Raw genomic sequence first — 26,960 nt, forward strand, 5'->3', positions numbered from 1 at the left:
AAATAAAAATAAGTATTTTTCAACTGCATAAAAATTAAAGTATTACTATATACTAACCTAATTTCTCGGTCATGTATTGAAGAAGAATATTCTAATTCCAAACTCACTCCGTGATTCCTGAGCGACTGTTTTATTTCTTCTAGGCCACTATGCTGATCTTTCCCAGTGCCCTGTCAATAGGAAAAAAATTTTTTTTTACTCAGTTATTAATATTTTAAATTACTCCTAAGCGATGCAGTGTGTGTGTTCAGTTGCACAGTTGTGTCACTGACAGGTAGATTCTTTACCTCTGAGCCACCTAGGAAGCCCATGCAATGTATATCTTAAAATGTAAATATTCTACACTAGTTTCACTGTCCATTACTGCAAAGAAGCAACCAAAGAAGATGAAGTAGTTTAAGAGCAATTGTTTTTATCAAAATAATCATTTTTTTTCCTAATGTGAACATAACACAACTTGGTGCCATCTCCTAAGATGTATTTTAACAGTGCTGTTTATTCAGATGAGGCTTTCTTCTCAAATTAACCCTGGAAATATGAATTGTTTAGAATTATCCCTATTTAAATCAAAATCAAGATAGAGATGATAGAAACTATCAATACTGAAGACAGAGTGATTAACTCATAGAACATCCAAGAAACTAAACTCACAAACTATTTGAATAGAGAGTTTAGCTAAGTGGCCAAATGCAAGGTACAACATACTAAAATCAACAGCGTTTTCTCCAATGTGTTTTATGCCTAATCCCAGATGGCTCAGGAATAAAGAGTCCACCTGCCAATGCAGGAGACGCTAGAGACGCGGGGTTGATCCCTGGGTTGGGAAGACCTCCTGGAGGAGGAAATGGCAACCCACTCTCAGTATTCTTGCCTGGAGCATCCCATGGACAGAGGACCCTGGTGGGCTACAGTCAGTGGGGCCGCAAAGAGTCAGACACAACTGAGCGACTGAGCATGAAGATAGCAAGTTCACTTCCAATGAAACAGCTCTGGCTGAAGCATTACATCCAAGTTTGCCTTGAACTACATCCTACAACTGAGTGAAGTTCATGATGTTAAGAAAGAGAAAATGCTTTCAGGTACCTACTTCATCCAGAGAGGTGAGAAGATGAATAGTTTTTACTTTACATGGCCTCTTAACCAGCATCTCACAAAATCGAAGGAAGTTATACAGCTGAAAGACATTAGGATGGGTTATTACTCGTACATGTTAAATAATGACTATTTCATCCTGTGTGAGTACATTTCACCTACCTGATGTGTGTGTCTAATATAAGGATCTTCTATCCAAACCTCTGTAACTGTTTCACTCAGGTATTCTTGAAAAAGGGTCTCATAGCTGAAACCTGTTGCATTCTCTTCTATCTTAATTTGCTTGTGATATTTTCCAGCTACAAAACAGAAGTTTCTGTAATAAAACCAGTGACTACTTGTTTTCTTTTTATACATACTATATTTATAAACAGTGAAAAATCAGGAGCACATACAAGTTAATGTTTTTAAACTCATGCACTCAGCGAGCATTTTCGAATGCTCAATCTATACCAGACACATTGCAAGATGCTACACACACACAGAGGTTATAAGGCAAACCATCCAATGAGTTTCGCCTTCATGGAGGCCAGGCAAGTGGGAAAGTCCAGAGATTTCTTGGAATAGGTTCTTGAGCTAAATCCTATGGAACCAGACAGTTTATTCAAGAGAGAACCATACTGTATATAAAGATATCTAATATTTTTGTCACCATGAGTAGAATCATAAGCTATGATTGAGTGGGCAACTGGCCGTTCTCTTCAGATTTAAGTCTTTTTATGTCTTGCAATTTAATAGCTGAGGTATTACATATATGGTTTCCCCAGTGGCTCAGCAGTAAAGAATCCACCTGCAACGCAGGAGACGCAGGTTTGATCCTTGTGTTGGGAAGATTCCCTAGAGAACTCCAGTATTCAACTCACTTCAGTATTCTTGCCTGAAAAGTCTCATGGACGGAGGAGCCTGGTGGGCTACAGTCCAAAGGGTCACAAAGAGTCAGAGATGAGTGAGTTACTAAGCACACATTAAATAAATAAATGCAATATAATATGGAATCTAGGAGTCTTAGAACTTGTAGAGAGTGTGTTAAGCAAAAACTTATAGTACCTCTTAATAATCCAAGCCAAAGACTAGAATGCCATAGGGTCAGCAGGGGAGTTCTATTGTTTTTGTTCATTCAAAATGAATAATTATTGAATAAGTTATCAAAGACCTTTAAGGTTTTTTTAAAAATATGATCCTTAATGGTAGTTCCTGATTTATATGTGGGTTGCACTTTTAAACTTTGTTTGAAAATCAGTGGTTTGGATTCTCTTCCTAATATTTCAAAACATAAAATGTTACAAACTGTGCATCAGTTTTGAAGCCAAGCTAGTCACACAGGTTAGTTTTAGCCAGTGTATTTAAGCCACAAAGTTGATGGTACTCTATTTCCTTCAGATTTCAGAGGGAAACTGCATTGCAGGTTTCAATTTGGGATGAAGTAAACAATTTTATTACTCCTCAACAAAGTAGCCAGCTAGCCAGGTTAATCTGGGTAGCCAGGGTTTGGGATAGTACAGAATACCAGGAAGAGGCATGCAGAGGGCAGGAGTAAACAGGAGCTGAGGGCTGGGGGACATTGTTTTTTTTTTTTTTTGAGGACAGCAGTTCCTTTGACTGTAGGATGCAGCAGCTGTGAATGTCAGGTGGCAACGGCCATTTGTGTCTGTATGTCTGTAAACTGGATGCTCAAAAAGTAGTGAACTAACCATACCTCCTGCATCTCTCATCACTGTGAGTCTCAGTCATGTCTGACTCTATGACCCCATGGACTACAGCCCACCAGGCTCCTCTGTCCATGGGATTTCCCAGGCAAGAATACTGGAGTGGGTTGTCATATCCTCCTCCAGGGGATCTTCCCCACCCAGCGATCAAACCCGTGTCTCCTGTATTGGTAGGCTGATTCTTTACCACTGCGCCACCTGGGGAGCCCCCAGAGAACCAATTATAAATAGGGAACCATACCTTCTGCATCTTTCATCATTAAGAATACCTAACTCCTCAAACGTTCTGATTCAAGACAAAAATCGCAAAGCAGCCCTGGGCATTTCTTGAGCTACTTTAATATTTTGGTCATTTTATAAATGGAGATACAAATAAAATATAGGCTTTACGTTCAGTATTGCTCTGCTTCATGGGGATCATGAATTCCTTAAAATGGCATGCAAAGTTCTGCAGTATGTAGAGCTGTCCTCAAATTCTCAGGAGGAGAATCTGACTGCCACCTTCCCCTGAGCAGAAAACAAAACAAAACAGGGCAAAGGGGCTCCCTTGTGGTCTAGTGGCTAAGACTCTGAGATCCCAGTGCAGGGCTCTGGGTTTGACCCCTGGTTAGGGAACTAGATCCCATACACTGCAACCAAAAAAAAAAAAAAAAAGACCCTGTCCTTTTTTTAGTGATGCAACTAAGAGCCAATGTAGCCAAATAAATAAATATTAAAAAAAAAGTTAAGAACTGGAAATGCAGAAGAGACCTGTAAGCTCCCAAGGGTAAACGGTCCAGACCACACTGAGCTCCAAAGGGCACAGCCAGGAACACTGGGTGAGACAGGCTTTGTCACAAGGGCTCAGGCACACACTCTCCAAAACAGCCTCCTTACCTTCTTTTTCTTGGTCCAAGCGTTTCTTTAAGTGTTCTGCTCTATCCATGTGGTCAGAAATTATTTTTCTGAGATTACGCTTCTTTGTTTCATCTTTGGTGCCTACAAATTAAAAAATAGACTCTCAAGATTCCAAACAGGCTTTCTCTTTGGTATAGGCAGTGTTTCCTAAGTTTTCCATGGATTTCCTGTCCTTTGGCATGGTTTGCCATGGTCCTAAAATACACAAATAATAGGTCCCAGTTTAGCTTGATCCTGTACGACCTCCACCTTTTCACTGAGCATTGGAAGCCCTTTATTTAGAAGTGGGGACTCTGACACTGTGACTGATAGCTGGGGACACTCAATCCAGTGTGGAAACAAAGGTGGCTTATTACATGTCACTGACTATGAGCACTATTTTGTTCCAATTACCCATAAGTTTGAAATCTTAGCATAATCAAAAGATAGCAAACAACATCTTTCTTCCACAAAACCAGTCTCTATTCTAGACTTCCCCTTTACAGCTTACGTTGACTCATTTTCCCAGCCATCCCAAAAATCAAAGGTATTTTTGAGTATACATTATCAATAAAAGCTTATCCCAAGCCCCACCTCCAACCAGTTAACAAATTACTTCTGGTCCCTTCCTTCCTCCCTCCCTTTTAATACTGCTTTCACTTTTCACTTTAATTTCATTTTTAAACTCTGTTTTTAAAAATATTTTATTTTGAATTAATTGTATATTTATGGAAAAGCTAGGAACATGGCAGAGACTCCCTTCATCTGGATTCCCCTATATTAACATATTACACAACTACAGTACAATTATCAGAGCAAGCACATGAACATTCATACAACACTAGTAGCTCATCTACACACCTTACTGGTATTTCATTAATTGTCCACTTTACTGTCCTTTGTTGTGCCTGCCCATCTTTGGGTGCAATATTCCCTTGATATTTCCAACTTTCCTGAGATCTCTAGTCTTTCCTTTTGTTGTTTTCTTCTAGTTTTATGTACTGTTCATTGAAGAAGGCCTTCTTGTCTCTCTGTGCTATTCTCTGGAACTCTGCGTCGAGTTGGATGTAAAATTGGAAATATCAAGGGAACATTTCACCCAAAGGTGGGCACAATAAAGTACAGAAACAATAAAGACCTAGTAGACGCTGAAGAGATCAAGAAGAGATGGAAAGAATACACAGGAGAACTGTACAAAAAAGGTCTTAATGAACCAGATTACTCTGATGATGTGGTCAGTCACCCAGAGCCACACATTCTGGAGTTTGAAGTCAAGTGGGCTTTAGGACTCACTGCTGTTAATAAAGCTAGTGGATGTGATGGAATTCCAGTGCTCACTCACTTCAGTTGTGAGACTCCATAACTGTAGCCTGCCAGGCTCCTCTGTACATGGGATTCTCCAGGCAGGAATACTGGAGTGGGTTGCCATACCCCTCTCCAGGAGATCTTCCCGACCCAGGGATCGAACCTACATCTCTTACATCTCCTGCACTGGCAGGTGGCTTCTTTACCACTAGCACCACCTGGAATTACAGTAGAACTATTCAAACAAAACCCCAAAGGATGATGCCCTCAAGGTGTTGCTGTCAGTATGTCAGCAAATCTGGAAGACTCACCAGTGGCCACAGGACTGGAAAAGGTCAATCCTCATCCCAATTCCCAAGAAGGGCAGTACTAAAGAATGAGCTAACAGTCGGGTAACAGTTGGATAATTGCACCCATCTCCCATGCTAGTAAGGTCATTCTTAAAATCTTGCATATTAAACTTCAGCATTATGTGAACCAAGAAGTTCCAGATGAACAAGCTGGGTCTAGAAAAGGAAGAGGAACCAGAGATCAAATTGCCAACATTTGCTGGATCTTAGAGAAAGCAATGGAATTCCAGAAAAACATCTACCTCTGTTTCATCAACTATGCTAAAGCCTTTGACTTTATCATCCACCTAGTGTGGATGATAACAAACTATGGAAAGCTCTTAAAGAGATGGGAATACCAGACCATCTTACCTGTCTCCTGAGAAACCTGTGTGCAGGTCAAGAAGCAACAGTTAGAAGCCTGTATGGAACAACTGATCGGTTCAAGATTGAGAAAGGAGTATGACAGGGCTGTCTGCTGTCACCCTCTTTGTTTAACCTATACGCTGCTGAGCACATCATGAGAAATGCTGGGTTGGATGAGCTACAAGCTGGAATCAAGATAGGTGGGAAAAACATCCACAACCTTAGATATGTGGATGATACCACTCTAATGGCAGAAAGTGAAGAGGAACTAGAGAGCCTCTTAATGAGGGTGAGGGAGGAGAGTAACTTCTAAAAGAACTAAGATCATGGCATCCAGCCCCATTACTTCATGACAAATGGAAGGGGAAAAGGTGGAAGTAGTGACAGATTTCCTCTTCTTGAGCTCTAAAATCACTGCACATGGTGACTACAGTCATGAGGTCAGAAGACGATTGTTTCTTGACAGGAAAGCTATGACAAACCTATACAGTGTGCTGAAAAGCAGAGACATTACTTTGCTGACAAAGGTCCGTATAGTCAAGGCTATGATCTCCCCAGTGGTCATGTATGGATGTGAGAGCTAGACCGTAAAGAAAGCAGAATGCCAAAGAACTGATGCCTTTGAACTGTGGTGCTGGAGAAGACTCCTGAAAGTCCCCTGGACAGCAAGGAAATAAAATTAGCCAATCTTAAGGGAAACCAACCCTGAATATTCATTGGAAGGACTGATGCTGAAGCTCTACTTGGTCATCTGATGCAAACAGCCAATTCATTGGAAAAGTCCCTGATGCTAGGAAAGATTGAGGGCAGGAGAAGAGGGTGTCAAGAGGATGAGATGGATGGATGGCATCACTGATGCAATGGACATTAACTTGGGCAAATTTTGGGAGATGGTGAGGAACAGGGAGGCCTGGCATGCTGCAGTCAATGGGCTTGAAGAGTTGGACACAACTGGGTGACTGAATAACAACAAATATCCCACTAAAGAAAGTTTTCTGGTCTAGGATCCCACATAGCATTTAGGGGTTATGCCTCTTTAGTCTTCTCCAGTCTGTAATAGTTCCTTTAGTATGTTTCTGCCTTTTATGACCTTGACATTTAGGAAGAGTAAACAGTTATTTTGCAGAATGTGTCTCATTTTGGGCTGCCACTGTTTTCTAAGGGTAAGATTGAGGTTATACATATTTTTAGCAAGAAAATCACAGAAGTGTTGTGCCCTCAGTGGGTACATGAGGTCAATATGTCTTATTACTGGAGATGTCAACTTTGATGACTTGGTTATGGTGGAGTTTACAGATTTCTCCACTAGAAAGTCACTATTTTCTATTTTGTATGAAAAAGCTATCTTGTGGGTAAATATCCTATCTCTCTTCACTCTTCATCCACTAATTTTAGGACCCACTGATGGTCTTTTTTTTTTTTTTTTGGCCATGGCATGCAGCATGTGGGATCTTAGCTGCCCAACCAGGGACTGAACTTGAGCCCCCTGCACTGGAAGGCAAAGTCTTAACCATTGGACTGCCAAGGAAGTCCCATTGATGGCCTTTCCCTGTAGCAATTACTACTGCAGTATTTGCCAAATGGTGATTTTCTACTTCCATCATTTCTACTTAATGTATTAACTGGAATTCCACTGTAAGAAAAAGCTGTCCCTTCTCACCCATCTACTTATTTATTCTACTAATAATTTATATCAATATGGACTCATGGAGATTTTACTTTATGGGTTGTAATTGAAAACTATCATCATTTTCCTTTTTTTAATTTATTTTTTTATTGAAGGATAATTGCTTTACAGAATTTTGTTGTTTTCTGTCAAACCTAAATATGAATCAGCCATAGGTATACATATGTCCCCTCCCTTTTGAACCTCCCTCCCACCTCCCACCCCATCCCTCCCCTCTAGATTGATACAGAGCCCCCGTCTGAGTTTCCTGAGCCATACAGCAAATTTCTGTTGGCTATCTATTTTATACATGGTAATGTAAGTTTCCATGTTACTCTTTCCATGCATCTCACCCTCTCCTCCCCTCCCCATGTCCATAAGTCTATTCTCTGTCTGTTTCTCCACTGCTGCCCTGTGAATAAATTCTTCAGTGCCATTTTTCTAGATTCCGTATATATGCCATAGAATATGATATTTATCTTTCTCTTTCTGACTCACTTCACTGTGTATAATAGGTTCTAGGTTCATCCACCTCATCAGAACTTACTCAAATGTGTTCCTTTTTATGGTGAATATAAAAATGTAGTAATATTCCATTGTGTATATCTACCACAGCTTCTTTATCCAATCATCTGTCGATGGACATCTAGGTTGCTTCCATGTTCTAGCTATTTAAAATAGTGCTGCAATGAACATTAGGGTACATGTGTCTTTTTCAATTTTGGTTTCCTCAGGGTATATGCCTTCTAGTGAGATTGCTGGATCATATAGTGGTTTTATTCCTAGTTTTTAAAGGAATCTCCATACTGTCTTCCATAGTGGCTGTATCAATTTACATTCCCACCAACAGTGCAAGAGCGTTCCTTTTTCTCCACACCCTCTCCAGCATTTATTGTTTGTAGACTTTTTGATGATGGCCATTCTGACTGGTGTGAGGTGATATCTCATTGTAGTTTTGATTTGCATTTCCCTAACAATGAGTGGTGTTGAGCATCTTTTCATGTGCGTTCGTTAGCCATCTTTATGTCTTCTTTGGAGAAATGTCTGTTTAGGTCTTTTTCCCTCTTTTTGATTGGGTTGTTTTTCTGGCATTGGGTTGTATGAGCTGCTTTTTCGGAAATTAATCCTTTGTCAGTTGTTTCATTTGCTATTATTTTCTCCCATTCTGAGGGTTGTCTTTTCACCTTGCTTAGTTTCCTTTGCTGTGCAAAAGCTTTTAAGTTTAATCAGCTCCTACTTGTTTACTTTTGTGTTTATTTCTGTTACTCTAGGAGGTGGGTCATAGAGGATCTTGCTTTGATTTATGTCATCAAGTGTTCTGCCTATGTTTTCCTCTAAGAGTTTTATAGTTTCTGGTCTTACATTTAGGTCTTTAATCCATTTTGAATTTATCTTTGTGTATGGTGTTAGGAAGTGTTCTAATTTCATTCTTTTACCTGTAGCTGTCCAGTTTTCCCAGCACCATTTGTTGAAGAGCCTGTCTTTGCCCCATTGTATATTCTTGCCTCCTTTGTCAAAAATAAGGTACCCACAAGTGCATGAGTTTATTTCTGGGCTTTTGATCTTGCTCCATTTGTCTGTATTTCTGTTTTTGTGCCAGTACCATACTGTCTTGATGACTGTAGCTTTGTAGTATAATCTGAAGTCAGGAAGGTTGATTCTTCCAGCTCCATTCTTCTTTCTCAAGACAGCTTTGGCTATTTGGGGTCTTTTGTGTATCCATATGAATTGTGAAATTTTTTTGTTCTAGTTCTGTGAAAAATGCCATTGGTAATTTGATAGGGATTGCATTGAATCTGTAGATTGCATTTGGTAGTATAGTCATTTTCACAATCTTGATTCTTCCTACCCAGGAACATGGAATATTTCTCCATCTGTTTATGTAGTCTTTGATTTCTTTCCTTAGTGTTTTATAATTTTCTGTGTACAGTTCTTTTGTCTCCTTAGATAAGTTTATTCCTATTTAATTCTTTTTGTTGCAATGGTGAATGGGATTGTTGCTTAATTTCTCTTTCTGATTTTTCATTGTTGGTATATATTAGTATATAGAAATGCAAGTGATTTCGGTGTATTGATTTTGTATCCTGCATCTTTGCTAAATTCACTGATTAGCTCTAATAATTTTCTGAACTATCTTTAGTGTCACATCATCTGCAAATAATGAGAGCTTTACTTCTTCTTTTCCAATCTGGATTCCTTTTATTTCTTTTTCTTCTCTGATTAATGTAACTATGTTGAATAACAGTGGTGAAAGTGGACACCCTTGTCTTGTCCCTGATCTTAGGGGGAATGCTTTCAGTTTTTTACCATTGAGAATAATGTTTACTATAGGTTTATCATATATGGCCTTTACTATGTTGAGGTAGGCTCCTTCCATGCCCATTTTTTGAAAAGTTTTAATCATAAATGGGTGCTGAATTTTGTCAAAGGCTTTTTCTGCACCCATTGAGATTATTATATGCTTTTTATCTTTCAATTTGTTAATATGATATACCACATTGACTGATTTGCATATATTGAAAAATCCTTGCATTCTTGGAATAAACCCAACTTGATGATGGTGTATGGACTATTTGATGTGTTGCTGAATTGTGTTTGCTAAAATTTTGTTGAGGATTTTTGCATCTATGTTCATCAGTGATATTGGCCTGTAGTTTTCTTTTTTTGTGTTGTCTTTGTCTGGTTTTGGTATCAGGATGATGGTGGCCTCGTAAAATGAGTTTGGAAGCATTCCTTCCTCTGCAAGCATTTTTTGGAAGAGTTTTAGAAGGACAGGCATTAGTTCTTCTCTAAATGTTTGACAGAATTCTCTTGTGAAGCCATCTGGTCCTGGGCTTTTGGGAAACTATCATCATTTTCCTGGTTAAATATTATCAGCATTGGCTTTGAGAGCTCCTTGTGCTGGCTCCTGTGTTCTTTTGACGTACCCCATTATTTTTTGACTACTTCCTTACATTTTGGTGCAAAACGTAGTTTTCTTGCTCCAGCCTCAAAATCAACCATTTCTCCCAGAGACTTTGGTTTGTTTATTGGAGAATGGTATCAAGAGATCATATTCTGAGTGCTAAGTGTGTTCACTGTGGCTTGGGGAAAGTCTAGACCCTTTCTGTCAAGACAGGCAGAAAGTCTATGGAGGTTTACTAATACATACATCTCTATTGCTGTATCTGTCCATCTGCATCAAAACCCACAAATTCATGTTAACTTTGATCCCACAGGGTTCATTCTAGCCTTCCTCCTTTCCTTACCTGTAACTTCTTTCATTATCCACAATATATTTACTAGCTTGTTCCTGGTTAGATCCCTAGGTAGGGAAGATCCCCTGGGGAAGGAAATGGCTACGCACTCCAGTTATTCTTGCCTGGAGAATCCCATGGACAGAGGAGCCTGGTAGGCCACAGTTCATGGGGTTGCAAAGAGTCGGACATAATTGAGCAACTAATACTTTCACTTTCAAGTTCAATTATAGACATCAAGCAGTTTCAGAATTCTTAACCCATACTGTTGTGAGAAAACAAAATTAACCAACTAAAATATAATGTTTGGGGACTTCCTTGGTGGTCCAGAGGTTAAGAATACGCCTTCCAATGCAGGGTACTTGGATTCAATCCCTGGTCAGGGAACTAAGATCCCACATGCCATGGGGCAACTAAGCCCATCTGCCTCAACTAGAGAACCCATGCTGCAACGAAGACCCAGCACAGTCAAAAAAGAATTAAAAAACAAAACCTGCTTTGCCACTTTTAGCTGTGTGACCTTGGCCAGTTATTCAACCTCTTTTTATCTTCTTGTCTAACACGGAAAGAGTAACAGCACCCTAGAAAATTGTGGAGAGGACTAATTATGAAAAACTAATTGCAAAGAGTTGACATGACTTAGCATCTGAACAACAACAAATTATGATACTGGCATGCAGAAAATAGTAAATGTCAGTATCATTATCATCTACTTAATTTCTTTATACACTGCCCTCTTGGCTTTCTCTAGAACTAGATTTTATCTAACACCTGTTTTCTTAACTCTACTGTTACTTTGCTACTGCCTATAAACATAGGCTATTTCCCCTGTCCTCTTTCTTAATCATTATCCTCAATCACAGTTTGACCCATTCTTCAAACATGACTTTGTCTTCCAGGTTTCATCATATAGCCATCTCCAAGTCCCATTGGAAACTCACTCCCACATCTAATCAATGAGCCAATGCCAGTAATTCGATGTCCACTCTGTCCTCTCTCTTTCCTAGTAAGTGGTGTCATTCAGGTCATGGTTCATTCAGGCCCTCATCTCCTCTCATCTTGACTCCTGCAGGAGCTCATTAATTGATCTGCTTGACTTCAGTCTCTTCAGGTTCATGTCTCTCCTACTCTCTTGCCCTGTTCACTCATTTATTCAAGAAATATTTACTGAGAACTTACCACATGCCAGGCATTATTCTAAGCACTGGAGACACAGCAGTTAATAAAACAAAACACAATTCCCCACTATCATTCAAATGGGCGGAAAGACAACAACAGAGGTAAATTGGTAAAACACATATGTTAGACTGTGATAAAGTGCTATTAAATAAAGCAAGGAAGAAGGATAAAAGAGTCCTGGAATGGGGGTTATAGTTTCACATTGGGGGTCAGGGAATGGCCTCACAAATAAGGTGATATTTGTATAAATACCTGAAAGAGGAGAGAGAATAGGTCATGCAAATATTTGGGAGAAAAACATGTGCCTAAGAGAGGCAGGCCCTGAAATGCAACTTTAATTTTGTCACTCCTTTGCAGAAACTTTAGTTTCTCCTTGTCAATGGAATGAGTTAAAATCTCCTGGCGGTCAAGGCCATCCACAGCATGCTCCAACCATCAGTCTACCTTTAAACTTCTCCTCTTCCTCTATAGGTATATGCTAAAGTGAACTGAACCATTTATTTAGTAAAACAGCACAGACAGAACTGGAACACTTTTAGCTGAGTTTCTGAAATTCTACTTAACCTTCCAAAACCCCTATCGAAAGCAAGCCCCACCTTTCCATCCCCAAATGACCACTGGCTGTTTAAATCCTCATTGCATTTGTTTCCATGGCTCTTGGCACTTATTCCCTGCAGTACAGTTATTTGCGTTTATATCTTAACCTTCAAGATCATGTCACTGTCTCTTGAACCACCACAGGATCAGTGGAGCACACAGGAGCAGAACTCCTGGGATTCTGCTGCTTCAGGGCCCACCACTGTATGCCATGTCCCTTTCTGAGAGTCAGCAGAGCAGAGCTGCTAAAGCCTTGGGGTCCAGTTGTGACTCTACCAATGGTGGCTGAACTGGAACGTGAACTTTGCTTTTTATGCTGTTAAAATGAGGGCAACATCACCTCATACTTCATAGGGCAACCGTAAGGACGAATTGGGATCATGCTTCTAATGTGCTCTGAATACTGCCTACCACTCAAGACTTATAAATGATAGCTACTCTTATTATCACCGTCATCAAATGGTCCCTGCCCAAGGTAGGGTTTTAGAGTTCTAAGAAAAGCACTGTACACTGAAGACCAGCCTCTGCTGTCTCAAAGCTTCCGAAACATATCAGAAATATGCAGGCAGAAAGGTATAGAGGGGAGATCTTGGGCCAGACAGGAAACACAAGAGGATGGGGAGCAGGGGCTCATTTTAAGTCAATTAATATATAATTACATGTTTATTAGCTGCAAGGGATTGTGCTCGATGTTAAGGTTATTTGGGTACTTCTAGGGGCTTCCCTGGTGGCTCAGAGATTAAAGCGTGTGCCTGCAATGCGGGAGACCCGGGTTTGATCCCTGGGTTGGGAAGAGCCCCTGGAGAAGGAAATGGCAACCCACTCCAGTACTCTTGCCTGGAGAATCCCATCGAGGGAAGAGCCTGGTAGGCTACAGTCCATGGGGTCGCAAAGAGTCAGACACGACTGAGCTACTTCACAACACTGAATTGGTCATCTGACGCGGACAGCCAACTCATTGGAAAAGTCCCTGATGCTGGGATAGATTGAGGGCAGAAGGAGAAGAGGGCATCAGAGGATGAGATGCCTGGATGGCATCAACTGATGGAATGGACATGAACTTCAGCAAACTTTGGGAGATAGTGAGGGACAGGGAGGCCTGGCATGCTGCAGTCCATGGGGTCACAAAGAGTTGGACACGACTGGATGACTGAACGACTGAACAACAACAACACTAATGACCATGTAACAGAAAGTCTTAACTCTCACAATCCTATACATTTCTTACACGAAATTTCAGTATATCCATTTCTAATGAAAAAACTTAAATTGGAGTATAGTGTGATAAAGAACCCACCTGCCAATGCAGGAGATGTAGGAGACACTGGCTCAAACCCTGGGTCAGGAAGACCCACTCTAGTATTCTTGCCTGAAAAACCCCATGGACAGAGGAGCCTGGCAGGCCACAGTCCATGGGGTCACAAAAAATCCCACATGACTGAGCAACTAATACTTTCATAGCTGATTTAGACTGTCGTGGTGGTTTCATGGGTACGGCAAAGTGAATCAGTTACACACACACATATATCCACTGTTTTTAAAATTCTTCTCCCATGCAAGTCATTAGAGAGTACTGAGTAGAGTTCCCCGTGCTATACAGTAGGCCCTTATTAGTTTTTTAAACTTATAATGAAAATGTTTAATGAGAAAAATAAGGAAAAGGGTGTAATGATCTTATTATCTATCACCTAGATTTAAAAACTGATAGCATTTTGTCATATTTGCTTCAACGTTCAAATTCAGACATCATAATTCCTTTCCAAACATGTTAGTCTTCACCCCTAAAATTAAGAAGAGTTTGAAAAATACCATACTACCTAACAAAGTTAATAATTTTATTGCTACTTGTTCCATATACAATCTTCCTAAATTGATCCCCAAATGTTTATACAGTTCCTTCAAACCCAAGTCGCTTCAAGGCAACTATTACATCTGCTGCTGCTAAGTCGCTTCAGTCGTGTCCGACTCTGTGCGACCCCATAAACGACAGCCCATCAGGCTTCCCGGTCCCTGGGATTCTCCAGGCAAGAACACTAGAGTGGGTTGCCATTTCCTTCTCCAGTGCATGAAAGTGAAAAGTGAAAGTGAAGTCGCTCAGTCGTATCCGACTCTTCGCGACCCCATGGACTGCAGCCCATCAGGCTCCTCTGTCCATGGGATTTTCCAGGCAACAGTACTGGAGTGGGGTGCCATTGCCTTCTCCTTCTTCTCTTCTCTTCTTCTCTAACTATTACGTCTAGTTACCTCTTAAAATTCTAGAACAGTAACCTCTCTTTCACTGACGACATCAATCTAATAAAGATATAAAAGAAACCAGTCCACCTGTCCTGTAGAATACCCCATCTTCTGTATTTCACTGCTGTCTCGCGGCGAAAGGAATCGTTTTAACTCTTTCACTCCCACTCAGGCAAGACGGATTGCAACTCCATTTCCTCCAGTCTCGGCTCCCCGGCTCACTGCTCACCTTTCAGAACCTGCAGGAGCAGATCGATCCCCTCCTGGTAACACACCAGAGCCTGCGGGCCCCGGGACTCGGACTCCAGATCTAACGCCCGCTTTAACACAGTCAATGCAGCTGTGCTCCCAGGGTCCTGCGCCAGGCTGGACCTCGACATAATCTCCGAAACTACTGTCAGCTTCTTCCAGTTTCTTGGTGGGTGGGTCTGCGGCGCGCCTGCTCGCGGTCACGTGACGCCTCTGCGCTCACTTTTTATGGTGCCGGAGTGGGAGAGAGTCGGCAGGAACTAAAGTGCTGAGCTGTGTGTACGCACTGTTACGGCCGAGTTTGAGTGTGGCACTCTGGGTCCTTCCTCGGCTCCTGTTCTCAGTGGTTAACTTAAGGCTTAGAGACTTCTAGCAACCGCTGGTGAGTGGGGAGTGAGTGGCTGAAGGTATTGCATTTTTGCTAGGAGCATATATCTGGGAACCCTGTGCAGAAGAGGATTGATTTTGTCTATCCAGTTCTGGGTTTACGGGTCACAGTAAGCTGTATGGGCCTGCGGCCAGGGTTGGCCCTTGGTCTCCCGAAAAGCCGCTTACCGCCTGGATCACGTCTCCCGGTTTGAGGGATCCCGGGATGCGGCCTGAGGAGCCCCGCTTCCTGGAGCTCGAGGGCTGAGCGTCCCCGGCCTGGCAGTCTGGCGGGAAAGGGTGTTTTAGCATTTTCTGTGCTTCTGTTTTATCCGTAACTTTGGCTTTCTGCTGGGGTCAGCCTAACGAATTGTTAATGGTGACACAAAATTGTCTAATTTAAAAATTGCTGCATTTTAGAACGCAAACCCTCCGGAGTTGGCTTAGTTTACCTTTTGGGATTTCCCTGACGGTCCAGTGGTTAAGACTCCTCGCTTGGGCTGCAGGAGGCGTGGGTGCCACCCCTGGTAGAGAAACTTAAGATCCCGCTTGCTGTGGGACGCAGGCAAAAAAAAAAAAAAAACTACCGTTTTACTAAAAGTCGTGATTTTGCAACCGTGTCTTGATCGCCACCTACTCAAAGCTACTGGTTCTGTGTTGTTTTGTTTTGTATTTTCCCAAGAGGCACTTAGGAGGGCTGCCTAGTAGGCATTAGAGTTCAAAAAAGAGGCATTTCTTGCCCTCAGAGATGTCAGTTTGTTCAAAGGGAAGTTCTACGTTCTGCGTTCCTTCCCGACCCCCATTTACTATTAAATAGATGTCTTGCCTCTTTAGAAAAGGAATTAGTTTTCTTTTTTTAAGAACAGTTACATGTACGGTCATTGTAAAAGAACAGCAACAAACCTATCAGACAATACCAGGGGTGGAAGTTTGAGAAAATAGCTCTGGTAGCCTGCCCTTCTGTCCTCAGATATGCTAACGTTTCTCTGATAGGCTTCTAGAGTTTCACAGACATTGCTCTCTCTTTTTAATGGAATGGAAGTGGGATCATACTCCTCATGAGTATGTGTGTGTGTGTGTGCGCTCAGTCTTGTCCAACTCTTTGTGACCCCATGGACTGTAGCTCACCAGCCTCTGTCCATTGGATTTTCCAGGCAAGAATACTGGAGTGAATTGCCATTTCCTACTACTCCAAGGGATCTTCCTGACCCAGGGATCGCACCCACATCGCTTGCCTCTCCTGCATTGGCAGGCGGATTCTTTACCTCTGCACCACCTGGGAAGCCCTGCATTTATTTTCCTGGCTTTTCATCTGTCCGAGAGAAAGGTAGTTGTACAGTGAGACAGTATAATTGCTTCAAGGTCTTTAATTGCTTCAAGAGTTATGTGCCTAATTATTAAGAACAACTTTTACTTTATTGAAAGTTAATGACTTTTGACTATCACACCTTCTGAAGTCTGGAAGTGAAACTTCATTCAGCGAAAATTGAGTGGCTGCTACAAGGCTGTGCTACTTAGGTAGATGCTTGAAATATATCTGTGAATAGATAGAGCAAACCAAAAACAAAACAAAATTTTAAAATCTTTGTCCTTGTGGAACTCACATGCTATTGGGTGGAAACAGATGGTAAACGACAAACCTAACAAGTAATTAAATTATGTTAGAAGATGTTAAGGGCTGTGGAAAGAAAGTCAAGTAGAGTAAAAGACATTGGGAGTGCTGACAATTGTCCTCTGGGTCAAAATGTTAAATAATGGAATCAGGGTAGACCTCATTGAGAAGATGAGATTGGAGACAGAAATTGAAGGATGTGAGAGAATTAACTATGTGGATATCAGGGACATTCCAGTAGAGGGAATAGTCAGGGGAGTATGCCTGCCTGGCAACTTACAGGGCTTTCTTGCAGCGGGTGTGTATAGCAACTGAGCAGGAGAATAATTGGAGATGAAATCCTCAGGGTGGAAGGTTAAGGACTGGCTGCCAGTCTAAAATGAAGAGGTGTTAAGTTAGAAGTTTTCAGTCTAGTAGTAAATAAACTTTAATTTTGGAGTAATTTCAGATTTACAGAAAAGTTATGCAGATATTAATATGTCCTATATACCCTGCCTGTCGGGAGCCGCGTTAGGCATTACTGACAAAATGGAGGCATGGCCCTAAACCCCCTCCCTTTATTCCGCAGGCACGGACCCAGAATGAAGGAGTTAGGCTTTGTGATTCTGACTTGTTTTTCCCTTTCCTCGGCTGAGTTGACTGAAGAGAATATTAAGGTGCTTATTGTTTTTGAGAGGAGCATAAGAAGGCATAAAGCCTTCTGCAGCTGTGCTCAAAGAGTAATTCATAAAGTTAATCACTGACATTTGTTCAAGGACTTTTACAAAAAGTGTTCCAGGGTGAGCACACAGGCCGCAGCTTGAGGCCATGGGAGGGATTGCTATCTGAAGCCCATTTGTGAGAAAAGTGTTTATGGCAAAAGAGTTTGCTGAATTTAGGGCTTAGGAATAATTAAAATAGAAGCTAAAGATTTAAGGATTGCTGTAGTGTTAGCATATTCTACTATAGCTTATAGAAATTAGGGACTTTAGAGATATTATTAGGTAGAAGCCCTTTCTAAGAAATAGTGAGCTTAGGATACTAGGGGCAAACAGGACCTTAGAAAGATAAGAAATAAACTGAGGAATGTGATATGCAGCCCAGACATTAGCATGAGTTACAGTGTATTCACAAAGACACATGAGAAAAAGTAGATAAGAGAATCAGTAAGGAAGGAGCTCCTTTTGAGGGGCAACAATGATTTCTGGAGAAAAATAAATCTGGGTCCATGGGAACTAAAAATATCAAACCTCTGACCTACTGCTTTTGTAAAAGTATAAAAGAGAATCATAAGCTTGAAATAAAGAAGCAGTCCAAGAAAAATGAGAGGCTGCCTCAGTTTCTCGCCGACACCGCTCATCGCTTCAGGCTGAATCCCTGGCTGCTGGAGCTGGACTCCGGCACCTGCCCACACAAAATTTCCCTTTATTAACATCTTACATCAGTGTGGTATATTTGTTATAATTGATAAGCCAATATGAATACCTTGTTAACTAAAGGTCGTACTTCATTCAGATTTTTTTAGTTTTTGTCTGATGTCCTTTTACTCTTTCAAAATTCCATCCAAGGTACCACATTATGTTTAGTTGTCAAGTATTCCTCTTGACTATGACAGTTTCTCAGACTTACCTTGGTTTTGATGACCGTGACAGTTTTGAGGTGGTCAGGTATTTGAGGAAATACTGGCCAAGTATTTTGTACAATGTCCTTCAACTGGAGTCTGTCTGATATTTTTCTGTTAGAGTGATGAAAGGGGTTTTTGGAAGGAAGACATAGAGGTGAAGTGCTGTTCTCGTTCTGTCATTCCGTACATGCTATCAGCTTGGCATTTATCACAGCTGATGTTAATCTTGATCACTTTGAAGATGTAGTGTTGGTTAGATTTCTCTAGTGTAACATTATTCCCTCCTCCCCGCCCACCCCGACTTCTTTCCTGACTCTGGCAGAAAGTCTTTAAGCATACCCCATGCTTAAGTGTTGATAGCTTTTCTCCACCTCTTTAAGAGGGGAGTATCTACATAAATTATTTGAAATTCTTCTGTAAGAGAGTTTTTTTTTCCCCTCTCTCTCATTATTCATCTGTTTATATCAGTATGGATTCATGGTTAGTTTATGTTTTGGGTTATATGCCAAAACTGTATTACTTACCTTGTTGCTCATATTATTTCAGCTGTAGCTGCTGGGAGCTCTTTCAGTTGGCTTCTAGTCCCTTTGACATACCCCCGTCATTTTTGACTTTTTTGAGTAGTTCCTTTCTAGCACTACAAGATGCTCCAGACTTATCTTTATATATGCTTTATATATGCCTTGCTACAGCTGTGTAATCAGCCTTTTCTCCAAGGAGTCCTGGTTCTTTTTATCAGAGAATGCTATTAGGAACTAAGATCTTAGCACTGGGTGTGCTCATTCCTATTGGGATGCCATTGTTTTTAGGTCCTCTCAGCTAAGAGGGCCAACCCATGTATGTATATGTATCTATAATTATTTCTATATCCATCACATCTTTATTTAGCTAAATATTAGTTCCAGCACTAATCCTGTGTCATCGGATGACATAGATATTCTACCCTTCCTCTCTGGCTTGTGTGTAACCACCTACTCTAACAATGAGAAACTGGCTCTTTGGAAGGTTTTGAGCAGAGGTGTTGATATTACCTGATTTCAGATTTAGTGAGATGATTGCTGCTGTAGGGAAAAGACCTTGGGGAAATTAGAATAGAAGCGCTGCTGCTGCTGCTGCTGCTAAGTCGCTTCAGTCGTGTCCGACTCTGTGCGACCCCATAGACGGCAGCCCACCAGGCTCACCTGTCCCTGGGATTCTCCAGGCAAGAACACTGGAGTGGGTTGCCATTTCCTTCTCCAATGCATGAAAGTGAAAAGTGAAAGTGAAGTCGCTCAGTTGTGTCTGACCCTTAGTGACCCCACGGACTGCAGCCCACCAGGCTCCTCCGTCCATGGGATTTTCCAGGCAACAGTATTGGAGTGGGGTGCCATTGCCTTCTCCGAGAATAGACGCAGGAAGGCCAATTAGGACACTTTGCTTGGAATCTAAATAAGAGAAAGATTTAACAAAGAGCCAAGCTAAATAAATTGGATTAGTACCTAACTTTGTGCTTAGGTACCTACTATCTTTGTTAGTACCTAAGAAAATACTTAACTTTGGAGGAAGAAGTATGGTAGGGAAAATAATTTAGATTGTTTGATTGGAGGGCTGGAGGAGTAAGCATCTCTTCTAAAGAAGCCTTGATACAAAGGATCTAAACAGCCAGCCAAGCAAACTGGATAATTTGAAGTAGAAATTGCTGTGCTGTATTGTAATGTTTGAAGTATAAAATCTGAATGATGGTTATGAAATTCTGATTTACTTCTGAATTCTCGGTTGAGTGGACCATGGATGAAACCCATTAATTAATTCAGACATGCATCAACAAACCCTGGGTACCTGCTGTCTATCAGATGGTGTGCTAGATGCCACAAGTATAGAATATGAATAAAACAAAATTTTTGCTTTGGGGGCACTCAGAATATAGTAGTTAGCTCTTCTAAAACTGATACAGAATTTTGAAATACTGGTTCAGTTGCTGATAATTTTTCTGAAGTCAGGCCCTTTTAGGGGGACATCTTGTATTAATTTCCCAACTTCATTGCTTTTTCCACACCACAGGAAAAACCTGCAGAGCTTGAGTGAGCCAGAATCTGGTAGACATTGAAATATAGCACTTACTTTATTTTGGCATAAGGTTAGGGTACTCTTATTATAGCTTTGTAATAACTTAATGATCTTATAATAGTAAAAGTTACTATCTATTAAGGGCTTCTGATGTGCCAAGTACTGTTCTAGATGTTTTTAGAATAATTCATTTGCAAGATAGGTGTTATTTTCTTTCTGTTCTTGGAGGCGGTGGGGGGGGGGCGGAATTGAAACATATGAATTAAGTCACGTATCCAAAATATATTAATGCATGTAGTTCATGAACTTAATCTTTCTACGTTCAGTTTAAGTCAGTGTGTGTGTGTGTGTGTGTGTGTGTGTTAGTCACTCAATCATGTCTGACTCTTTGTGACCCCATGGACTCTAGCTCACCAGGCTCCTCTGTCCATGGAATTCTCCAGGCAAGAATACTGGAGTGGGTAGCCATTTCCTTCTCCAGGGTATCTTCCCAGCCCAGGGGTCGAACCCAGGTCTCCTGTATTGCAGGTAGATTCTTTGCCCTTTGGCAAAGGGAGCCACCAGGGAAGCCCTTAAGTCAGTATACTAGGCTATAATTGTTCTCTGTCTAAATAAATGTGACTTTTACTTTATAAAAGCAGTGCATGTTCATTAAGAATAGTTTAAAATGCAAATAAGCAAAAAAGAGCATCCTACTGTTCTTAACAGAAAGGTATTAGGATTTAATGAAAATGTAATAGAAGAATTAGGTTCCAGACCATATACTCTCTCTTTTTTTTTTTTTGACACTCAAACACATCTTTTTATTATATACTAAATTTAAAAGTACAAATCTTATTAAAAATGCTTATGAAACATTATATACATAAGTACTGTCAAATACTATCAGATTATGACATTATGTACATTTGCTAAGGTTAATTAGAAACAGAACAACATTCATAACTTTGCTGATAACGAATTTCAGAAGTCAAATATTTTAATTAGCATTTGGCAACTTTGAAGTAGTGATCTGCACAGGAAGATGTCTGCAGAGGTAAAACAGTGAGAAGACAAACGGAAAAATGCAGGTATTCCTGCCCTCAGTGTCAATAAGGAGATCTCGTCTTCATCCTCTTAAGTCAGAAATTAAAGTGCATAAGACCACCAGGAATACCTGATTCGGTTGTACCCTGAAGCTGGAGGCTCTTGGGTGAAATGACTGACCTCTCTGGGATTCATTTTCCATATAAATAAAGTAAGAAGGTCATTAGTTCCAATTAGGGGTTGGGATTTCTTCAGTCCTTTCCAGCTCTTTCTTTTTTTGTTATACTAGAGGAAAGCATTCTTTATCTGCCCTCCCTGTTGAAGATTTTTTGAATGATAGTAACCTCCACTGCCCATTTTTGTTGTTGAGATCAACTTAGGGTTTAACTTTTTGGTGAAAATGGTACATGGTTAATGTATAATTACTGCCTATGGTTTTCTTGAACTCTGACTAAAACATTTATTATAACTTAATTCTTGTCTTTATTGTATTAAAACAACCAAGATTGTACTGTTAAACATCCAGCTTTTCAATTTGCTCAGCTTTTTGTTACTACAGAAATGAGGGAGCTATCCGTTTCCAAAGCATACGTGACCCACAGATCTGTTTTTTTCTTCTCACAGCCTCTAAGGAGAACAGCCACCACATCCATGGCAGGGATTTTGCGCTCAATAGTTCAGAGGCCCCCAGGGAGACTACAAGTAAGTGTTTCTTTTCAGTAATTATCTTTTTCAGTTGTCTTGCTTTTCTATTCCTTAAGAACTTTTAATCTCTTTTCTTTTTTTTAATTTTATTTTTAAACTTTACATAATTGTATTAGTTTTGCCAAATATCAAAATGAATCCGCCACAGGTATACATGTGTTCCCCATCCTGAACCCTCCTCCCTCCTCCCTCCCCATACATACAGGCAAGTTAAATTTTTAAGTTTCTTTATATATTTTTTCTTTTTTTTAATGTTGAGAGTTGATTTTATTTGGTTTATTTGCTGTTTTATCCCTAAAGAATTGAAATCACAAAAGACCTTTTCCTGGAGAACTTGCTGGTAAAAAAAGACTAGTGTTGATCCCCCCTTTGTTCACCTTAATCTTTTTAGATTTTTTTCCCTTCAATTTTAAAGAGAGTCCATTTTCAATCTTAGAAAATTAGAAAAATGTAGAAACACAGAAAGAAGAGAAACAATTTCCCAGAGATGATTTATGTTTGTACTTTCATGTATTTCCTCCTGGTCTTTCTTTTAGAAATTGCAGTGGAGTAGCCTAGTCTACTCATGAGGGCCAGAGTCTAGGTAGGCCTGCAATTAGATGATGATAATGTCAGGTGCTTGAGATTCTTACCTTAGCCTCAGATTAATCTTGAGTGGTCAGTATTATTTCCTGGTGGATCAGAGCCTGTGTCCGTCACTTCCCCCCACCCCCCGCCCCCATTCCTTCCTGCTTATTCTCCCAGTGCCCTCTGCTGTCCAGGGAAGGCATAGAGGGAATGATTACTGCCTACCCAGAGGAATTTCCTAGTATGAAGTATTGGCAGTGAATCCTTTTTCTTTGGCAGCCTAGGAGAAATACTACTGGAAGCTTGTAGAAAGAGGACAGGAGACAGGAACCCAGAGTTGATGGCACTGTTGGGACTAGAAAGAAAACTGGAAACTCATTTTGACTTTCTTTTACATTGTGTTGTTGAAGGGTAAATTACCATATGTTGTCTTGAGCGCATTGATGATCTATAACCTACAGGCCAGGTTCAGCCCACCATCTGTTTTTGAAAAAGTTTTATTAGAACACAGCCACAACGATTTGTTTACGTATTGTCGATGGCTGCTTTGGCCCTGCGGTGACAGAGCTGACACTTGGCTCTGGGAACCATGTAGCCCAGAACTGGAAATATTTATTGTCTACTCCTTTACAGAAAATTATTGCCAATCGCTGGTTTAAACATTTATATTAATATTTAATGTTAGTGGTAAGATAAGATGTATTCATTCAGCTAGGTGGTTGAGATAAATGTTTAATAATTACAGGTTAGATAAGAATAGGGCTTCCCTGATGGCTCAGACAGTAAAGCAATGCAATGCAGGAGACCCAGGTTCAATCCCTGGGTTGGGAAGATCCCTGGAGAAGGAAATGGCTACCCACTCCAATATTCTTGCCTGGAGAACTCCATGGACAGAGGAACCTGGCAAGCTAGAGTCCATGGGGCTGCAAAAAGTCATACAAGACTGAGCGACTAACACAAGAACAAAAAGAATAGACTTTCGTCACCTAAAAATAGTAGGTTTGGGTTTCTGCACTAGATAGAGTGCTAAAAAACAAATGTTTTATGTCATATTTTAGACGGCAACAAAAGGTGTGGAACCTCTTGTTTGTACAGACTGGATTCGTCACAAATTTACGAGGTCAAGAATTCCAGATGAAGTAAGAACAAGGTTTTGTTTTCCTGTTACTATTTTTGAAAAACATGTTGTATTTTGAAAGGTACTGGTTTTTGTAATATTGGAAACTTTCACGTTAAATTATTTGTCAATATAGGTAGAAGGGTAGAGTTTTAAACATAGTGTGATTTAGGTAAATAATTATTAAAAATAAAGTTGTGCTACTGGCCTTTTAAGTAGTGGATTTTTTATCATCTCAGAACCTGTTTATTCCTGTTTATTCCAAAAAATATTATGGTTTTTTCCCTTAGTATTTTGTGTTTTCATATCACCGTTGTCCTGAGAAAACAAACTGTCTTCCTCCTGCTCAGACTGTCCCTGTGGCTCTTGGTTTTCACTCTCTATCAACTGTTGCTAATTTGGATCTTCTCTGCTAAACTTGTCTGTACCTATCATTGTTTCAAAAAACTCTGGGTAAGCCCTCAATAGATTTTTGTTTTGTTTTCTCCAAATTTTCAGTATTATGGTAAAATGCATAAGATATAAACTTTAGTATCTTAACTGTTTTTTTAAGTGTACACTTCAGTGATATTATGGGCTTCACTGGTGGCTCACATGGTAAAGAATCTACCTGCAATGCAGGAGACCCTGGTTCAGTCCCTGGGTGTGGAAGATCCCCTAGAGAAGGGAATGGCAACCCACTTTAGTATTCTTTCTTGGAGAATTCCATGGACAGAGGAGCCTGGTGAGCTACAGTCTAGGAGGTCGGAAAGAGTTGGACCCAACTGAACGACTAACACTTTCACTCAGTGATATTAAGTACTTTCAGATTATTCTGTGACCATCACCAGCATCCCTCTCCAGAACTCTTCATCTTACAAAATTGGAACAACTCTGTTCCCATTAGACAGTAACTCCTCATACCTTCTTCCCCCAGTCTCTGGCAACCACCATTCTCTACTGATTGTTTAAAAGCTAAAATAGTATTACCGTCGATTATTTTGATACCCTTAACATGCTTGATGTTCTTTTATCAGAACTCTCTTTTTTTCCAAGTCATGGTCTGCAACTACATTGTCATATCTTTCCGTGTTTCTTAGACTGTAAACTTCTGGAAAAAAAGGATAGGTACAGATGTTAACATTTGTTTAAAATGTGGAAGGCAGTGATTTTGATCGCCAGCTGTAGTGAGTGTGAAAACTTTCCAGCCTCATAGAAATGACCCTGAAGTGTGCATCTGTAGCCTGTTGCTTATCTCCCAGACTTATTCCTGTTTTCTCAAATAATTTCTAAACCTTGCTGCTTGGATAACCCATAGGTATTTCAAGTTATCCAAAATTGAGCTCATTGTCTTACTTTCCCTCCAAATAAGCAAACTAAAAGAACATGCTTGTCCTGTATTAGTGATGTCAGTTGATCCTCTGTCTGATTTCCCAGACTGAAAACCTTTGAGTCAGTCTCAACCCCATCTGCTCCCTCACCCACCACAAATCCATCTATTTTGCTGGCCAAAGTCCCTAGATCAGTCCTTTTCTGTTCCAGCTGCTGTAATTCAGACCCTTAAACCGTGTCCCTAAGTCCTTCTTGAGTTTTTTTTTGTATCAGTCTCCACCTCCAGTTCTTTTGAAAGAGTTTTCTTTCCAAGTCTATCTTTGAAATGTCATATTGTTTCAAACCTCCAATAGCTTTATATGCCTTCTGGAAATTTCTAAAGACTCAGCATAGTTGAGCTTGGTTTAACTCCCCTTGCATTGCTTTTCATGTTTTTTTTCCTACCTTATTCACATGGAACCACTGACTTTTCCTGAATATTTCATGCTCCTCACACCATTTCTTTATGTCGTCTCTCCTTTTCTTTGGTGTGCCTACCCCATCCTGTGTCTGCCACCATTCTTCTCACCCAACATTTCATCAAAAGCTCTAGAAAAATATCCTTCATCCCACCTGTTTGGAGACAACCACTGCCCACACCCTCCATGTACTCCTCTTTTATGTATTTTTAAAGATGTGCATCATCTTGGCTGTCATGCTTCTCTAGCTGCTTTCATCACTTAGCAATGTAACCTGATCCTCCATGGAGAAATTAATGATTGAATAATATTCTTTGTGATTAAAGTAACATCTTTTTTTGTCTTTCCTCAGTCTGTTTCCCCAAAGGTATGACTCTCGACTTAATGTTTTTGAGACCTTTCTGCATTTAAGGGTGTGTGTATGTATGTGTACATGTATACACACACATATATGGGTTCCCTGGTGGCTCAGTGGTAAAGAATCTGCCTGCCATTAGGAGACCTGGGTTTGATCCCTGGGTCAGGAAGACCCCCTGCCAACTCCAGTATTCTTGCCTGGAGAATTCCATGGACAGAGGAGCCTGATAGGCTATGGTCCATGAGGTCCCAAAGAGTTAGACACGACTGAAGGACTAACACACACACATATGTATAGAATTGTTTGATTCACGTTTAGAATTTAAGGTCATATTCTTAGAATCAATATTTATAGAATACATCACATGTACACACTCATCATGGTATCAGTAAAGTTAAGTTGCTCAGTCGTGTCTGACTCTTTGCGACCCCATGAATCACAGCACGCCAGGTCTCCCTGTCCATCACCAACTCCTGGAATTCACGCAAACTCACATCCATCGAGTTGGTGATTCCATCCAGCCATCTCATCCTCAGTCATCCCCTTCTCCTCCTGCCCCCAATCTCTCCCAACATCAGAGTCTTTTCCAATGAGACAACTCTTCGCATGAGGTGGCCAAAGTATTGGAGTTTCAGCTTTAGCATCATTCCTTCCAATGAACACCCAGGACTGATCTCCTTTAGAATGGACTGGTTAGATCTCCTTGCAGTCCAAGGGACTCTCTTAAGAGTCTTCTCCAACACCACAGTTCAAAAGCATCAATTCTTCGGTGCTCAGCTTTCATCACAGTCCAACTCTCACATCCATACATGACTACTGGAGAAACAATAGCCTTCACTAGACGGACCTTTGTTGGCAAAGTAATGTCTCTGCTTTTGAATATGCTATCTAGGTTGGTCATAACTTTTCTTCTAAGGAGTAAGCATCTTTGAATTTCATGGCTGCAATCACCATC

The 26,960-nt window shown here is 40.6% G+C and overlaps 2 protein-coding genes across 3 annotated transcripts in view; one reads left to right on the forward strand and one right to left on the reverse strand.

Annotated features, from left to right (window-relative positions):
• The window catches only part of MITD1 (MIT, microtubule interacting and transport, domain containing 1), a 16,205-nt gene extending 1,152 nt beyond the window's left edge, over positions 1 to 15,053 (reverse strand). The window contains exons 1-5 of the mRNA XM_010829627.1: positions 14,817 to 15,053; positions 3,675 to 3,776; positions 1,255 to 1,391; positions 1,088 to 1,174; positions 58 to 170 (exon numbers count right to left, since the gene is read on the reverse strand). Coding sequence (XP_010827929.1) covers positions 58 to 170; positions 1,088 to 1,174; positions 1,255 to 1,391; positions 3,675 to 3,776; positions 14,817 to 14,967 — 590 coding nt within the window. The 5' untranslated portion in view covers positions 14,968 to 15,053. The remainder of the gene's footprint in view (positions 1 to 57; positions 171 to 1,087; positions 1,175 to 1,254; positions 1,392 to 3,674; positions 3,777 to 14,816) is intronic.
• Positions 15,054 to 15,131: 78 nt separating this feature from the next.
• Positions 15,132 to 26,960, forward strand: part of MRPL30 (mitochondrial ribosomal protein L30) — a 14,979-nt gene continuing 3,150 nt past the window's right edge. The window contains exons 1-4 of one of the 2 annotated variants that reach the window (XM_010829629.1): positions 15,132 to 15,218; positions 16,357 to 16,529; positions 22,114 to 22,191; positions 23,820 to 23,900. In XM_010829629.1, the coding sequence (XP_010827931.1) occupies positions 22,141 to 22,191; positions 23,820 to 23,900 (132 nt within the window). In that variant the 5' untranslated portion in view covers positions 15,132 to 15,218; positions 16,357 to 16,529; positions 22,114 to 22,140. The remainder of the gene's footprint in view (positions 15,219 to 16,356; positions 16,530 to 22,113; positions 22,192 to 23,819; positions 23,901 to 26,960) is intronic. The other variant, XM_010829628.1, reaches the window with a different exon arrangement.

Source organism: Bison bison, unplaced genomic scaffold (assembly GCF_000754665.1).
Source record: "Bison bison bison isolate TAMUID 2011002044 unplaced genomic scaffold, Bison_UMD1.0 scf7180017864508, whole genome shotgun sequence".
Lineage (NCBI taxonomy): Eukaryota > Metazoa > Chordata > Mammalia > Artiodactyla > Bovidae > Bison > Bison bison.